This window comes from Populus euphratica, unplaced genomic scaffold (assembly GCF_000495115.2).
Source record: "Populus euphratica unplaced genomic scaffold, PopEup_1.0 scaffold87.1, whole genome shotgun sequence".
NCBI lineage: Eukaryota > Viridiplantae > Streptophyta > Magnoliopsida > Malpighiales > Salicaceae > Populus > Populus euphratica.
The window spans coordinates 570135-587796 of NW_011499900.1; the positions used below are offsets into that span (position 1 = coordinate 570135).

At 33.3% G+C, this 17662-nt stretch overlaps 3 protein-coding genes across 3 annotated transcripts; 2 read left to right on the forward strand and 1 right to left on the reverse strand.

Annotated features, from left to right (window-relative positions):
• The first annotated feature begins 478 nt into the window (after positions 1-478).
• PNSB1 (NDH-dependent cyclic electron flow 1) lies at positions 479-3186 on the forward strand. Its single transcript, XM_011036246.1, has 7 exons — positions 479-986; positions 1099-1246; positions 1542-1732; positions 1981-2238; positions 2375-2483; positions 2731-2816; positions 2888-3186. Exons 1-7 carry the CDS (start codon positions 544-546, stop codon positions 3051-3053), a joined length of 1401 nt encoding a protein of 466 aa, XP_011034548.1. The 5' UTR covers positions 479-543; the 3' UTR covers positions 3054-3186.
• A 440-nt stretch (positions 3187-3626) lies between these two features.
• LOC105132641 (phosphatidyl-N-methylethanolamine N-methyltransferase) lies at positions 3627-6689 on the reverse strand. The gene is made up of 2 exons (XM_011036247.1): positions 6334-6689; positions 3627-4190 (listed from the first exon to the last, which is right to left on the reverse strand). Exons 1-2 carry the CDS (start codon positions 6576-6578, stop codon positions 3941-3943), a joined length of 495 nt encoding a protein of 164 aa, XP_011034549.1. The 5' UTR covers positions 6579-6689; the 3' UTR covers positions 3627-3940.
• A 5384-nt stretch (positions 6690-12073) lies between these two features.
• Positions 12074-14554, forward strand: LOC105132642 (probable N-acetyltransferase HLS1). The gene is made up of 3 exons (XM_011036248.1): positions 12074-12384; positions 12668-12801; positions 13664-14554. The coding sequence occupies exons 1-3, from the start codon at positions 12163-12165 to the stop codon at positions 14529-14531; spliced, it is 1224 nt and encodes a 407-aa protein (XP_011034550.1). The 5' UTR covers positions 12074-12162; the 3' UTR covers positions 14532-14554.
• Positions 14555-17662: the final 3108 nt, after the last annotated feature.

A 17662-nucleotide genomic window follows, 5' to 3' on the forward strand; every position in this document is an offset into this window, starting at 1 on the left:
ATACACTAGCACATAAATTTTTTCTTTAATGTGTTTTATTATGATAATTTAAAAAAAATAGTTATGATTTAAAAAAAGAATTGTTAGGTTAAGACAAGCAGAAGTTACTCACGTCATCCTAGTTAAAAATTGAGTGAGATGTAGTTTTATTTTTATTTTTAAAAAATAATATCATTCTAATTTTTTTTAAAAATATAAAATAATATTATTTTAAATTAACTTAAATCAATTAATCCGAATTAATCACTATCAAAGCTTTAAACCAAGTTATAAGCCAAAAACAGATTTAATAACTTTGATTTAAATTGCCCTCTCATATCTTTAATCCTGCTTGTTATCCCCTTCAATCAATCCTTAATCTCATGAAATTTTTTTTTATTTTTTATTTAAAAAATGAAAAACACAAAAAAGAGCAAGCAAGGACCCACCTAGGCACTTATCCAACTAGCTTCCACACATTGAAATCCCAACTTCTACAACCACAAAGCGAAGAAGTTTGCACAACAAAACTAACTCCAACTGAAAAAAAAAACTATCCACCTCATGGCTTCAACATCTTTGCTGCCCAAAACCATCTCTCCTTTCCTCACTAACCCACCCTCACTTCCCTGGACTCATCTCACCACCAAGCCATCCTTTTTTAACCCATCAGCAGACCATCATCTTCCATGTACTAGAAAACCAAGCATTCTGACCCCCTATGCAAAGAAAAAGAACCCATGGATTGATATATTTGATGATGGAGAGGACCCTGATATGGAATATGGCTCGTTGTTTGTAGATGGAAAGCAAGATGAAGATACTAGGCCAGTTGATAACCCCAACAACCCATATGGATTCCTTAAGTTCCCAAAAGGTTATAATGTAGAGGTTGCTCAGTTGGGATTGAAAATTAGAGGTGATGTAAGGAGGTGCTGTTGTATGATTTCCGGTGGTGTTTATGAGAACTTGCTCTTCTTTCCTGTCATTCAAATGCTGAAAGACAGGTATGCTGAAAGACAGGAATGATGCTATGATCTAGTATATTTTATACGAATGAAGATAGTCAATTCTTGTTTTATTTATTAATGATGCTTAATTACTATGGTCTTGTTTAAGGTACCCTGGTATTCTGGTGGATGTGTTGGCATCAGATAGAGGAAAACAGTGTTATGAGTTGAATAAGAATGTGAGGTGGGCAAATGTTTATGATCCTGATGGTGATCCTGAGCCGGCAATTTATACCGACATGATTGGAGTTCTTAAGGTTGGTGGCTTGCATACTTGCCTCTGCTCTTTCGATGATTATATCTCATTTGGTCACCTGAGCAGGCTGGAATTTCTGTTTCAGTTTCAAGTTGAGTATAGATTGCAATCTTTAGGATGCCAAGAATTTTAGTGAAGTGCTCCAGCTGTTGCATTTTAGATATAATCAAACCATCTTCGTTTATTTAAGTCTCAAAACCCTGACTAGAATATGTGTTTCCTACATCAACTTGCCATTTCCAGGGTTATTGGCTTAGGTTGATTAGATTTGAAGGATTGTTGCCTTGTGCTTGCAGAATAGGTACTATGACTTGATCTTATCGACGAAATTGGCAGGGCTTGGCCATGCGTCATTCATGTTCATGTCGTCGGCTCGGGATAAAGTTAGCTACATATACCCCAATGTGAATGCAGCAGGAGCAGGGCTACTTCTGACAGAAACATTCACACCAGATAGCACGAATCTTTCAGAAGGGGGTTACCACATGTGAGTTTATTACACAGCATAATCATTTGCAACACTTGTTCCATGGAAAGTTAGACAGCATCTTGAGTGCTAATGGTTTATCAATCTAAGTTGTTTATTGCAAAAGAGAGACGCACCTTGTTGACGAGGTGGGGGTGATTTTAAACACTATACAACAACGTGGACCTGGCACGAAATTGCCGAGGAAAACCTGAACACGGAATTGAAAGAACCTGCCTAATCCAAAAATTGCACTGTGTTTTGTTTAGGTACCATCAGATGCTTGATTGGCTAGGAAGACCAATTTACAATGTGCCCCGGCAACCAGTGCCTCCACTTAGAGTTTCACTTTCAAGGAAGCTGAAAGAGTACGTAGAGGCAAAATATAGGGCTGCTGGTGCAGAGAAAGGGAAATATATTGTGATTCATGGGATAGAATCGGATTCAAAGGCTTCAATGCAGTCTAGAGGTGATACTGATAGCTTGCTACCGCTTGAAGTATGGGATCAAATAGCTGATGCTATAAGGTATGGATGGACTATAATAATATGCCCTACCATTAAAGAACTACCTAAAGCTTAGTTTCAGTTTTGCCCATAATATGCATGGATAGCTTGATTTCCTCTTGCTCTCTATTTTAATTTACTCTCCTCTTTCAAACAGTGGATTTAAGCCAGTTTTTGTCATTCCACATGAGAAAGAAAGGGAAAATGTGGAGGAAATAATTTATAATGAAGATATCGGTATTGTCTTCATCACTACTCCAGGACAGGCAAGTGTCATCTTCCAGTCATTTTCTTATAAATCATAATGTTGTCCACAAAATTCTCAAAAAAAGAAAAAAAAGAAGCATCATGCATGGCTTCTGTTGAAGGTTCTGTCATCAAATCATGTTTTTTTCCGACGAAAACATTTTCAGAAATCTAATAATAATCAACAGTAAGAGAATGCTTTCGAGTTTTCCAAGCTTTAATGTTGGTCGTTCCGTTTTGCCAAGTATAATTCTGTTTTCTTCTCAGCTGGCAGCCCTCGTCAATGATTCAGCTGGGGTGATTGCAACAAACACAGCGGCAATCCAACTTGCAAATGCACGACAGAAACCTAGGTAATTTCTTTGCTCAAAGAAATTGTTTTTATCAACTATTTTGATTTGTGTTTATGCTCAATCTGTTGCAGCATTGCACTGTTTGGTTCTGAAGAGAAGGGTAAAGTATTTGTTCCCAATGCAGAGGAGAAGAAATGCATTATTGTCTCATCTAAAACTGGGAAACTAAAAGACATAGATGTAGGAGCTGTGAAACAGGCAATGCAAATTTTTGATATGTCCCTAGCTCTGGTCTAGAAAAGAAGGGCTTTATTTTTGAAGTTATGATCTTGTGCTTCTTCTCTCAACTTCCATTTTTATTATGAATGTCCAGCCACTGGGAAATCAAAATTGATGTTAAATGCCAATTTGTAAAGTAGAGTTTGAAGCAGTATACAGAAACAGGGTCGACCTGGTGATCCACCAACCCGGGTCTGGCCTTGGCAGGTGAAAAACCTAGATTTGGACCAAAACTCCATGGTTTTGGGCTTTCATTCTCTAAAATGTCAAAAGGTTGGGTTAACTTGGATCCACTCTCAATCCATGAGCTTTTAACCTCTAAGTCTGGTTTGAAAAATGGTTTAAAGAATGAATTGTCTTCAGGATTTACCCAGTTGAGAAATTCAATTTTCTACGAGCACTGTCAAGATAGTGACAGTCTGAACTTTAGCTCATGGAGTTGGAATATATAGCCAGCTAAGAACAGGGTTTGATCTTCTAATCATACATACATTCAAACGCTATCTACCCATAAACACTTTTCTGTCATCTATAGATTACAGCTTGATGACACCATTAATCTTAATATAACTCGTAATACCATGGCTTGAGTAGTAAAATTCAGTAAAATGTAGCTTCAAAATTAATGCCTTTACTAGTTAACTGTAAAAATATTCAGCCAAATGTAATGTAAGTCTACTAGGTGAAAATTACACAAGAAGGAAACTTTGTAAAACAAAGAAGCACCTTCTAAAGTAATTAGAATGAGAAAAATAATTAATCATCAAAATTTGAAAGAAATACGGGGCTCAGATGTTCAAAATGATGTTATTCAACCGGACCTAAAGAGCTGAGAAAGAAAGCATCTTCCAACCATCCACTCTCTTCTTGGAGGTCATTAGACGGTAAAATTGCAACATTTTTAATCAAGATATTGGCTTTGCTCGAGTAGCTGGATCCTCTTTTGATTCCACATAGATCATGAATACATAGCCCAGAGTCCACAGGAGAATGTATTGGAAAGGGGTCCAGGATAGGCATGCAAAAAGACTCAAAATGCTTCCAGCATATTGTGGATCTTGTATAACCCCGAATGGGAACTCTGTCACCCAGGGGATGTTCTTCCCAAAGCGAACACCATAGTAAGTACCGGATTCACCAAGCAATTGGTATACCCTGTAATGTGAAGGTTTTATTATAACCACAAAATGAAGTGGATAGAGGCAGTATAATTCCACACGATTTTACACTTATTTAGACAGCAGCAGCTAAAATATTCAAGTAAAGCCTCAGAATCATAATATAAGAGAACAGTTTCTGGTTTATTTTCCACTACCAGTACCCTACCTCTAAGGAATTATAACTCCCCAAAACAGATACAGTGATTCGCCAAAATTGTAAAACAAAACTTTTTTTCAGTTCAAGGAAGTCATCCAATTACAAAAACAAAAACATGCCAAATATCAGCCACAAAATAAGGACTTGGGAATCTGAACTGTACACTTCTCCTGGGAAGGTCCAAGCAAAGAAACAACCATTCATATATCATGATGCACGTTCACAAAAAGGGACTAGGGAATCTGGACTAGATATCCAAAGATAAGCATCTAATTATGAAAAGGGTGTCCATTCTAAGGTTATAGACAATATCTTAACAGGAAAGTTAAAATTGCATTTCTTATTTTATACTGCTTTTAAATGGGGTATGCCAATCAAAGGCCAAAATTTAAGCAGAATGAAATAAGCTCGTGAAAAGCTGTTCTGTATCAGAACTAGGTATATTTGATAACCCCACCTACTGCAGGATCTTTTACTTTTCCACCAAATCTGATATTTTTTACTATTATTATTCGGTCCAAAAACAGAGACCAGATTCTCATTAATTTCATAATTTTATGACGAGAGCTGAAACTGTAGGTTAAAACAGTGGTTAGAGGAAAAAGGGCAAAGAAAAATGAGAGAACCAAAAATATCAAAAGATATAAACACACAAAAAAGCAAATTCGCAAACAGTATGGTCAAGAATGAGGCATTTAAGAAATTATGCTTCTTAGGCAAGCATCATGCAATGACAGCTATTGATTTCAAAGACTGCTTGATTAGTTGCTCTTATACTCGAAACAGACCATTTATATAATAATATCAAAACCACACAAACTTAATGACATGCTGAAACTGCAAGAGCAAGCAGGCCTAGACTGGAACATGAAACCAACAATTACACACAAACTATAAGAGTGATCCACAGAGCAACAACCTAGACTAAACTCGAGTGACCAGATTAGAACAATGACATGCACATCTTAACATCAATGTGTGACCAGCCACTGCAAGCGAATATTTTCTATAAAGGTGTCATAGATATGTGGATTAATTCTGCCTTTAGTTAGGCTAGAGGTTCTAATCACCATCAAATATCCAAGTAATTGGATAGATAAGAAAGAAACATGAAATAGGGTGAAGATCAGCTCTTTAGGACCAGATTCAGATTTTGATTAAATATAAGAACCAAACTCCAGCAATAACCTACAAAATACACTTTTCTTTGGCTGAAATATAAGCTTATTATATAAATGGAAGCCATTAAAAGGCATCAAGTTTAACATGAAAAAGATCAAAGGGATGGCTACTAGATTGCCTATGTGGAAGCAAACCCAAAATATAGTGTAAATGTAAGAGAAACAAGAAAGGAAAGAAACCATTCTTTTTTGCTTTATCAATGGTGTGTAATGTATGACAGTTCTTATGTTCCAATTCAACCACACTCATCGATTGAGCAACAGGGGTTACCTCATTCTAAATGATAGGAGCTAACAGCAAAGCAAATCAATGACAGCTACCAGCACTTGGTTATAGAATGATAAAGTATGCCATAAAGCATTAAATAAGCAAAAAAATAGATGCTTCAAGGTAAATCCACCAGTCCACCTCACAACAAAGCACCATAATTACCATTACTCAACTACACCAAGTATTTTTCATTTCTATTACCTAAAAAAAGAAGCAAAACTTGAATTCTGAATTGGGTCCATAACCAACAATTCATCCCCATCAAAAAGTTACCAACATGGGGACATTTAAGCTACCAAAAACCGATCTTTGTAGGCATATATCGATATGCTAGTATCCATAACAAAGAATTTGCAGTCTCTTTTGCCAAAAAATGAAGGAAAGTTTACATGAATTCCTAGCTGGGTCTTTCACCAACAATCCATCACAATCAGACAGTCATCAAACTGTACATTATTCAATTAAAAAAACCAATCTTTACAGGCATACATAAACAAGTCAGATATTGATAGTACAGTGATTGACTGACCTGAAGTTGAGGAACTGACCAAAGCCAAAGAGGGGCCAGAAGTAGAGAGGAGGAGGCCAAGAGAGAGTGGAAACTGAAAAAAGAGAAATGAACTGCAACAACTTGAGGAAATGTGAAACATGAGACATAACCTTTGATGGGTTCTTGTCTTTCCCACATAGGTTCACCCATGCTTGTGGGTTTGTCCATAGCCAGTAGTAATACGGGAAGGGAAGCAACACCCCTACTGCTGCAAAGACACCCATTTTCTCTCCTGCTTGTTTTCCTATTGATTTTCTAGGGAAATTTAGTAACAAAGTCACAATGAGTACCAGGATTTTTGTCTGGTTTGGTGTGTTTTGGAGTGGAGACCGGAGAGGTTTGATTTTGATGGTGATTGTGACACATGGTCTTCCCAGGCAAAATAAAATGGGATTGGGCCTTATGAGTTGATAGAAGTGTTTCTAAGAGCCCAATTGGGCCTTATGAATTGATAGAACTGTTTCTATGAGCCCAATTTATGGATTTAAAAAAAAAAATACATTTCTTCTTCTGTTCGGGCCCAATGTCATTTGTCATTTGACATTTGTACAACTTACCGATATATTATAATGTGTGTTTGATGGCGAGGAAGAGAGTGGTTTTTCATTAAAAAGAAATATATTAAAATATACTTTTTTAATTTTTTTTAATTCTTAGTAGAACATGAAAATTATAAAAACATCAAATATTGAAAATCAGTTTAAAAAATAGATTTAAATTGTTAAATTCATGTCCGGAAGATAATTTCAAGTAAATTTACTTAATGAGATATATATAAACATATATTATATTCATTTGAACTTGAACTGCTTTTCTTTCCTGTTAATATAATAATCATCATTCAGCTTTCTGTTTTTTTTCCCCTATAATTAAAAACTAAGATTTTGTTTATTTTTAAAATTTAAAATTTTATTTATTTTTTCATTTACTACAAATTAATATGTTTTTAGTGTTTTTAAATTATTTTAATATATTAATATCAAAAATAATTTTAAAAAAATAAATATTATTTATATATATTTTAATACAAAAATTTATTTAAAAAATAATCATAATCATTATCAAACAAACTTTAAATGCATAAACCATATATTTTCATAATGAAAAGTAGGTGCACGGGAGAATTTGCATCAAATCATAGCTATTAATTTATTGCCTTGTATCACTCCCGTCAGAATGCATATCAATCTTCATCCTCGAGGATAAACAAAGCGAAACATATCTCTTAATTTCTCATGGTTTCTTTCACTTTTCCCTTTGAAAGGAATTTAGTTTCAAGTGGGTGTCTTCTTCTCCTTTTGCTATCTCTGCTGTAAGATTCCATGCCATCTCTTACCTAAGCAACGATTACTAGCTCACCTAGCTAGCTAGGGTTCACTCGCAAATTAACTGTGTAAAAGATTAAAATTGGAGGTGATTGATTTGATTCTGGTTTCAGATCCCATCAAGAAGATTTCAAAAGGGTCAACATCGATCCATCGTAGTCTTGGCTAAACACTCCTGATCAGATCGAATGTTCAATGAATTTCATAACCATTGACGTGAGCCGAGCTCACGGGACACAACTACATAAACATCATTAAAACTAGCTGTACGAATTGAGAAAAAAGGTTGTCTCCTTCGTCTCGCAAGAGCAGATTGATTAGATGTATCTTAGGGGACAACAGGATGAGCATGATTTTACCTAAGAGATGCGCAACAATGGGATTCTTGCATGGTCTTTGAAAATAGAAAAGACGATTGCAGGAAATCTGAAAAGTTAGATGCAAAGAAGATTATAAGGGAATAATATATATATATATCTTCGATATCTGGGTGACTTTCTTACTACAACAGTAATTGTGATGCTGAACAAGAATATTATGCTCAGACTTCTTATCATTATCTCTTTCAAACAGTACCGATCATTCTATTCTAATCAACTGGAGTTCGTCTTTGAATATTTCCCATGGATTGATTGGTGTAATATTAAAAGTACTGGTATAATAAATTAACGAAAAGCATAATAATTCTTTAAGACGCCTTAAAGTCGAAGTGACACCATATGCATGATAAATCTTATTTCCAAATCAACATAGGAAATTTGAAGGGGTTGACTGATCAATCGGATCGATTTGTTCAATTTCTTGATCTTTTAAATTTTAATATTAAGGTAATATCTAAAAAAATTGTTTATTAATTTTTTTTTAAATACACCATGCTTGTATAAATTTAGTCTTGATTAACACGCTAAAATACACTTATCATAAAAAAAAAACACGCTAAAATACACTTATCATAAAAATAAAATAAAATCAACATTAGAATTATTAACCTTTTTATTAATTAATTAGAATTAAGTATAACTTGGTCTCTATATTTTTAAAATCCATTAAGTTAATCCTTGTATTTTCATCTCGTTTCCTTTGGTTAATTCTTGCCACTTAAGTTACGGATTGAATTAGTGGATCCTGTGATTTGTACAGCTCGTAAGTAAATTTATCTGTAGTATTTCATGTATATTTGATATTGCTATGCATAATATTTTTTAAAATTATTTTTTATTTGAAAAACTATTTAAATAATTTTTAAAATTATTTTTTATTTGAAAAATCATTTAAATAATTTTTTTTAGTTTTTTTATTTTTAATATTATCATATTAAGATCATCAAAAAATATTAATTTAATAATTTTTAAAACTGAATATATTTTTAAAATGCAATTATAAATACAAAAAACAAATTGTGCCATAGTAAATAATATTCCAACATGCACCAAACATATGCAAGGGAATACTTACGTAGTTTTATGATTGAAAATTACTTGTCCACTCCCATTTCTACCCCCCCTCTTAAAGTGTCTTTTAACAATTTTACTGGAGAAAATTTTTCTGCCGTTGTAAAACACATATTCCATGGATAATTAATATACCAATAAAATTATCAATAGAAATAATTTGTTGTTAAATTTTTTATTGATAATTTTTTATCTATCAGTAAATCTGTTTGTTAACAATTTTACTGGAGAAAATTTTTCTTTCGCTGTAAAACACATATTCCATGAATAATTAATATATCAATAAAATTATTGATAGAAATAATTCATTGTTAAATTTTTTATTAATAATTTTTTATCTATCAGTAAATCTATTTGTAATAAAAAAATATTATTACCAACGGATTTACTCATGAAAAAAATATTATTACCAACAGATTTACTGACAAAACAAACACTTAAAAAAATACCCGCTTCATTCCGTCGGTATATCATTCGAAAAATACTATCGGTAATTCCTTCAGTAATTATTTAAAAATATTTTAAAGAATCTATTTTATAAAATTATAAAATAATTAAATAACATAAATCAACACTCTATGGTATATACTCAAAATGCTTAGAAAAAAGAATAAGAAAATCAACTCAAACAAATTTGCAACAAATAAATAAAATAAAAAAATAAATTCAACTAAAAAAATTCATATGAAAAAAATGAGGTTGCAATTGCTAAAAATTTTAAAATCCTATAAATAAATCATCTAAAAATTGATCTCACATGAAAAAAAAAATCTCACAACAACATTTATATAATTATTAAGAACAAAAATAATTAAAAATAAAATAAAAAACAAATATAGTGAAAAAAATCATGAAAAAAGAAAAACATTACCTTAATGTAGTTGCAAGTGAAGTTAATGAGAGAAATTTTTTTTTTTGTAAAGCATATTAATTAAAAAAACTAAGAGGATAAAAGAAGAAGAAGACATACCCGAACATAGAGAAAAAGAAAAGGACATGAGGAGAGAAAAAAAGAAAAAGAAATAGATATGGATGATTTTTACATATAGTGAATAATAATAATAATAATAAATGAGTCTATCTCTTATGAAATAAGAGAATCTAGACTTTTTATTGAGGCACGTTAGTGACGGATTTATCGACTAATAATTAAATATTAATATTTTTTAATTATTTCATCGGTAATATTTAATTCAAATTTTTAATTTTATAAAAACTTTTCAGAAAACCGCCAACAATTACCGATAATTTCTCAATCCATCGGTGATTCCGTCTGTGATATGTAAATAAAATTTTTAAATTAATTGAATTTTTTCAGAAAACCGTCAAATAACACCAACGACTTTTCAATCCGTTAATGATTTTTTTTTGTAAAAAACAACAATTAACAGTGCAATTAGAAAGTGAACAATTCTGGAGCTCTCTGAAAAATACCGACAGAAAATTTCATCTATGATTCCCTTTGTATTTGACATGATGAACAGTATTCACAGTTTACTGATAGATTTTACCGACAAAATAAATTCTATCGGTAATTTTGTTGATAAATTATTTTTTTATTTTTGTTTTAATTGTTTTTCACTGTAATTCTCTCGGTATATACCGATAAAATATTTTCATATGTAAAATTCCTCAAAAATTTACCAATAAAAATATTCTCTCCATATTTTTATTTATTTTTATTAATTTTCCCAATTATGAAAAAAAAAGGGGGAATTCCAATATATCTACCATCATTTTAAATGTGCCAATCGATGGATTTCAAATCCATTGCTGTTTGGTTGTCCTTTTAACTTTCAGATTCATGATAGTTACCAGCATTGCTTTTCTTGTTTGACCAATTTGTGTTTGACAACATCAGTGTTCGCTCTCCACACAGGACAAATCAATCGGAATGTTTTAGATAAAGCTTCCTAGAATGGATTGGTTCAGTTACCACCCCCTCTTCTTGCATCATCATGTTTCTAACGTTTAGGGAAAAAACCAGCCTTCAACAAAGGATAATGACAAGTCTCGTAGATTTATTTCTTGAATTCTTCTTCTTTTTAGTGAAAGGAACCTTCCGGGTTCTTAAGCACTCAGCACACGTCTCGATGCTTCACAATCACCATTAAGATAACTAAATTTAATTAAGAATGGATAAGTTTCTTGCATTAAGGTAATGGTTATCATTCCAAGCACATGACCATCTCACATGTTCACCAAAAACGTGGTGACGGGCATGATTCTCACCACCTTCACCAATAATTGGTGAAACACGGAGTAATATAATGTTTATTATTTGAAACGGCTACTCTAGGGACAAAGATTTTGCTTCACCATTTAACTAAAAAGAAGAGATATTGTAGCCATCATCTACTCCACCCCAAAAATCGGCTGATACGCAGAAGTAATTATGCCTATGATAACCACTAGTCCAAATGCTTGATTGACAAGTTGTAATTAGCGCCGGATTATGATATAAATGATTAATCGTAGAAGTCTTTCATGTGATTGGTTTATGAAATTCTTGGGAAAATCCACGCCAGACTTCTTAATCGTAGAAGTCTTTCATGTGATTGGTGTATATAGAACTTGTATATATCGATTCCCACTTTGGTTTTAAAAAAAAGTTTATCTGCCATTAATTTCATCATCAGCACGATCTGATTGTAAGATATTGCACTTGATAAAAGACAAAGTCACCTGATGTATCAATAATTGCGACCATAAATATATATGGATCATTATATGTATGCATGTATGGATATAGGTCATCAAGAAAAAAAAGGCATATAGAACATGCATCTTGCTGCTATTCATGAAGAGAATGTGAGTGAATATATATATATATTTGCTAGAAAAAGAATTCCCCGCTGAATCTGATCAAGAGGGCCACGTCAGAACCTCCACTATACTATAAATATACGGGGAGCTAGAGATTACATAGGCCTAAGTGACATAGTCGAGAAAACACACATTGTGAGAACTTTTGAGCTCCATAACTCAGTAGTCTCTGTACATTGCTAGCTAACACAAATTTTTTTCCCACCATGTCACTAAGAATAGCTGCGGACAATTTCCCAACTTTGCCGGTCGGCGAGATGGAGAATTTTGTGGTGGTGAGAGAGTATGATGAAGGGAGAGACAAGGTGGCTGTGGAGGAAATGGAAAGAAGGTGTGAGGTCGGCCAAAGGGGAAAGCATTCACTGGTTACTGACCTTATGGGTGATCCAATTTGCCGAGTTCGCCATTTTCCGTCTCATGTTATGCTAGTGAGTAGCAATTCATCAATTCTCATTAGTCCCACTTCTTTTTTTCCTTTTTACATGACACTCAAGTTTGTGAAAAGAGAAACGTACACAAATTATTCCGTGTTGCATGATCACATAATCTGTAGGTCAAGATTTAAGCAACAAAAATGAAGTTTGAATGTGTGTGTGTCTTAATGGTGTGTTTCTGAAGAGGGAGGAGGAGGCTTGCACTGTGGTTAGGCATTGCCTTTTTTCTTCTTTCCATTTTTCAGTGACAAAAGTCATGTTTATATCATTAAAGCAGGTTGCTGAATGTGGTGATGGAGGAGAGATAGTAGGGGTGATAAGAGCCTGTGTAAATACTGTGACGACAAGAGAAAGTTCAGGCTCTGTCAAGCTAGCTTATATTCTGGGATTAAGGGTTTCTCCTTCTCACAGGTCAGTACTCTCTCTCTCTCTCTCTCAAGAAATTGTTTTATACCTCTTTGTTTTTCGCAATCATTTGCATTTAATTGGCCCTCTTCCGTTACTTGATTAGAGCAGCATAAGAAGTGCAATCAAACAAACGTTGCTTTTACTAGATTTAAGTGTCCTTTTGGTGGTTATGGTGAGCACAAAGTGCTCCATGGAAAGGGCAAAACTATCACCAGAAAACCTTTCTTTTGGTGTGTGGGTTCTCCTTAGCCACTGCACCTGACTAATTCGCAGCCCTACTTTGTGAAATTTAACAGTTTCTTTCTCGCATTACTTTTGTGGGTTTCTACGAACCATTCCCACCCCACAAAACACGATTAGATTCGACTATAAAGAGAGAACATTATTTCCTCGTATCATGGAGTGAGGCAAATGCAAGCTAGCCTGGCATTGACACATGTATCCCAATACAAAGACTTCCTTTATCATAGAAAAAAAGCTTCAAGACAATTAGATTTCTTGTTTGTTTCTACTTCGTGACCAATTAAAATTACTTTACTCGACATAATATATATATTGTCCACCACTGATGTCGATATATCCACTTCCTTCATACAATATAATAATAGTTTTGATTTACAAGCATATGCCATTAATATGCCTAATTACTTGGGCAAAAGCTTAGATAAATGTAACCATGATCACAAATTCTCTTTTTTTTAAATCTATAATGGTCCTTATCATCTTCAAAAATGTTCCCTACTTTTGCTTAAACGAACCCACCTAAAGTACCTTTTGTGCTCACCTTGGACAAAAACCAACAAACAATTATATCACGCTTTTATGTATTTTCTTAATTAATTCTTAGTATTTGGCAATGTTGCAGGAGGCTTGGCATTGGCACAAAATTGGTTCAAGAAATCGAAGAATGGTGCAAGCAAAAAGGTGCAGAGTATTCATACATGGCCACAGATTTCTCCAATGAACCTTCTATCAATTTGTTTACCAGGAAATGCTTTTACACGAAATTTAGAACTCTTACCATGCTAGTGCAACCGGTTCATGCCCATTACAAGCCATTAGGCTCCGGCATTGCCATAATTCAACTCCCTCCGAAACTTGCCGAAGCGATTTATTATCGAGTGTTTGCCGATGCAGAATTTTTTCCAAAAGATATTGGCACGATTTTGTCTAGTAAACTAAATCTGGGCTCATTCATGGCCGTGCCCAAAAAGGCTCTCCCCAAGTGGGATCCAACAACAGGAATTCTGCCCTCAAGTTTTGCCTTACTGAGTGTGTGGAACACCAAGGAAGTGTTCAAATTACAAGTGAAGGGAGTGTCCAAATTAACGTATGCATGCTGCACAGGTACTAGGTTGTTAGATGCTTGGATGCCATGGCTAAGGTTGCCTTCATTTCCTGATGTATTTAGACAATTTGGTGTTTATTTCTTGTATGGACTACACATGGAAGGTAAAAATGCATCGAGGCTCATGAAGGCTCTATGTGCATTTGCACATAACATGGCTAGGGATGATGATGGGTGCGGGGCCGTGGTGGCTGAGCTGGCCCTGAGGGACCCAGTTAGGGAGGTGATCCCACATTGGAGGAGATTTTCATGGGCTGAAGATTTGTGGTGCATCAAGAAGCTTGCTGATGAAAAACTAGACGTTGATCGAAGATGTGGACAGTCCGATAGGATGAAACATGGATCTTCTTCACCAGTCATTTTTGTTGACCCGCGTGATATTTGACCATGCTATTTGTAACAAGCTTATACATCAAAAAATGAAAAAATGTTTATAGCCATTTTGGACCTTCTTCTTTCTAATCGTAAGGAAAAACTTCCCAGCCATTAACCAAATCTTATTCATTTCAATTTTAATTCTACGTTCATTTTTGAGAGAGAGAGAGAGAGAGAGAGAGAGGGACTATTTTTGTTGAGCTTTAATGAGAGAGAGAGAGAGAGAGAGAGAAGGACTATTTTTGTTGCGCTTTAATTTTCTTTTGTGATGGGTATAGTTGAATCTTATAAAGTCTGAGCTTCAATAGCATGAACTAGATTGACGGTCGAGCTATTCTCGAAGCTAAATTATTTTTTTTAACATAAAAAATAGATATTCAAGCTCTATAATAATGTTTAGAAGCAAGAAAAATATGAAATTCTTGTGTTTAATAAAATTAATTAATTCAATAATATAGATAAAAAAGATAATGATGGTAAATAAATCAAACAAAAAAAATTGACAATGATTAACTACATAAAATGAATGTTTTCCAATATAATGAAAAGATCACCTTATATTCTTAAAATATCTTCGTGATCTTATTTGATAATAATAAAAAATTAAATGAGAACACGATAATTTCAGAATTTTTTTTAAAATATTAAAATTTAATTTCTAACAAATTAAATATTGAATATTTTTTTTAAAAAAAAGACAACAAAAACCAGTCTCAGTCTGCCCAAGTCAATTTTTCATATGCGCATTTTAGTCATGAGATCGAAATAATCTCATAGAAAGCAAAACAAATAAAACTATAAATCCAAAAAAATAATAACAATGAAAGAAATGAAAACCAAATTTGATATTAAAATAAAATAAAATAAAATATTAAGGGATAAAATTAAAAATTAAAAAAAAGAAATAAAATATTAAGGGATAAAATAAAAAATTAAAAAAAAAATCCAAACAAAACAAATAACAAAAAAATAAAAACCAAATTTTATATAAAAACTAAATAAAACCAAATGCGTGAGAGATAAATTTGAAAAATAAAATCAATTAAAAAATTTTAAAATAAAATAAATAACAATCAAATAAATAAAACATAAATTTAATAAAAAAATAATAAAACATCTTTTAATTTTAGCAATCCTTCACAAATCCAGAAAAGAGAAGCTAAAAAAGAAGAAGAATAAAATTAAAAGCAGTTGGAGGCTCACTGCCGCTCCTTCATTGATGTGCACCAGACCAATACAGAGAAGGTGACGTGTAACTTCCAACACCACCGCAGAATATGGTATTTGGCCACTAAAAGAAGTTGCAGCTGTCTTTAGAATGCGGTAGGCTTCTCCCATATTTTTTTAACAGTGGCTCTCCTTACAGTCTACAATTAAAAAAAAAAAAAAAGGGTCCTTACAGTCTACAATTAAAAAAAAAAAGGGACTGAACACTCTTTTTTTTTTTTAAGATTAACAATATATATATATATATATATATTGATTTAAAAAAAAAGAAAAAAAATGAAGCAATAGTAACTTCTATGAACAGAATCTAAACCTGATGTAGCCAATCGGGAATCAAGAATATGATGAAATCTTTTAAATTAACTAATCTCTCGAACTAGGAGGGTGTCATCATGCGATTTTCCCATCTCCGGTCCCCTCCCCACCATGCGTGCAAATCCCGAAGAAAAGCCTGCAATCCTTGCGGCCGAAAACACCATCTGCACTATCCATGGATCATCAACCTCGACAATATATTATACACAACCATGCAAAAATCTGAAGAATCCATTAGCCATGCGTCGACTGCCAACTAATTAAACTCCACTAGCATCTCCTAGCTTGAGCACTTGACTTTTTTGGGGCCCGAGGCTAACATTATTGCCTAATAAAGAACAAATTAAACACGAAGAGTTTTGACCCTTTTTTTGTTTTTGTTTTGTGGTTCCCTGCGTCGAAGTTTCCTGCAAGTGATCCCACAAGAGTTTCTGAGAAATATGGCGTGTTTCGACACTCCCACTGGGAAGTAATTTCTTGCCAGTGATCCCACAAGAGTTTCTGAAAAACATGGACACACCCAGTGGATAATATTTAAGACTTATTATCATAATACTTGAATTTGTTTACGCACTAATGCTGTTTATATATGATAATTCCTTCTCTTTTTAAATTTAAATATAATTTTATCATCTTAATTGTGTTGTCGTTCTTGCTGCTGGTGGAGAATTACTTCACTCCTGTCAAACCATCGGATTCATTAGGCACACCAATTAAACAAGTTGCCTGAGGAAGAAAATTCCATACTCATCTGATCTCTAATTAGTAATTAGAGCCAATGATCAAGCAGATAGATGGTTAAGTGGCTGGTGTCTTACGAGTCCCAGATTTCATGATTTATGATCGGTGCCAGACAGCACGCCTGGGTAATTAATGCGGCTAGTTTAGTGGACTGCATTAAAAATTGAATTAAATTAAATTAGAAAACCATAAGATATTAAAAGCTTAAACCAAGAACTCTAATGCCTGAGGATGAACAACTTGTAAGCTTTTATATTGCTGCAAGAGCATAATCATCAATTAACAAAGCAATAGTATATTTCATAAAATCAATTAACATCACTGACGTGCTTGGACATGATGTAATGCTTGACACGTACGTCAAGGAATTTAAAAACATAGAATATTTATGTTTTTATTTTTAATGAGCATCATACTTTATTTGAACTTTCACTATACCTATAATTTTTAAGTTTGGTATATATCGTGCTATATTTCTATGATGTTTGTATCTATATATTTAAATATAAATGATATATTTTTAATTTTTTAATTCAAAGTACAAGATTTTATCTCCTAAATTTTTTTATAAAAGCTCTATTTCATCGATCGATTGCAAAAAACTTTATAATTGATTCAATTTTGAAACTTAAGAGGGTACTGAAACAATCAAAATCCAACGAAAAAAAAAAACTTCGATTTGTCTAAAAAATCAAAGAGGTAGATTAAAAAATCCATTTTGTTGATATTTTTAGGGCAAAGGAAATTTGTCACTTCGCAACCAAGCTGATGGAACCCAGAGGCCGAGTTAACAAAAGAGCTTCCAGTCCTCTTAGCGTCAAGAGCCCAATCTGCATAGAAATAGTCCCTATCCTAACT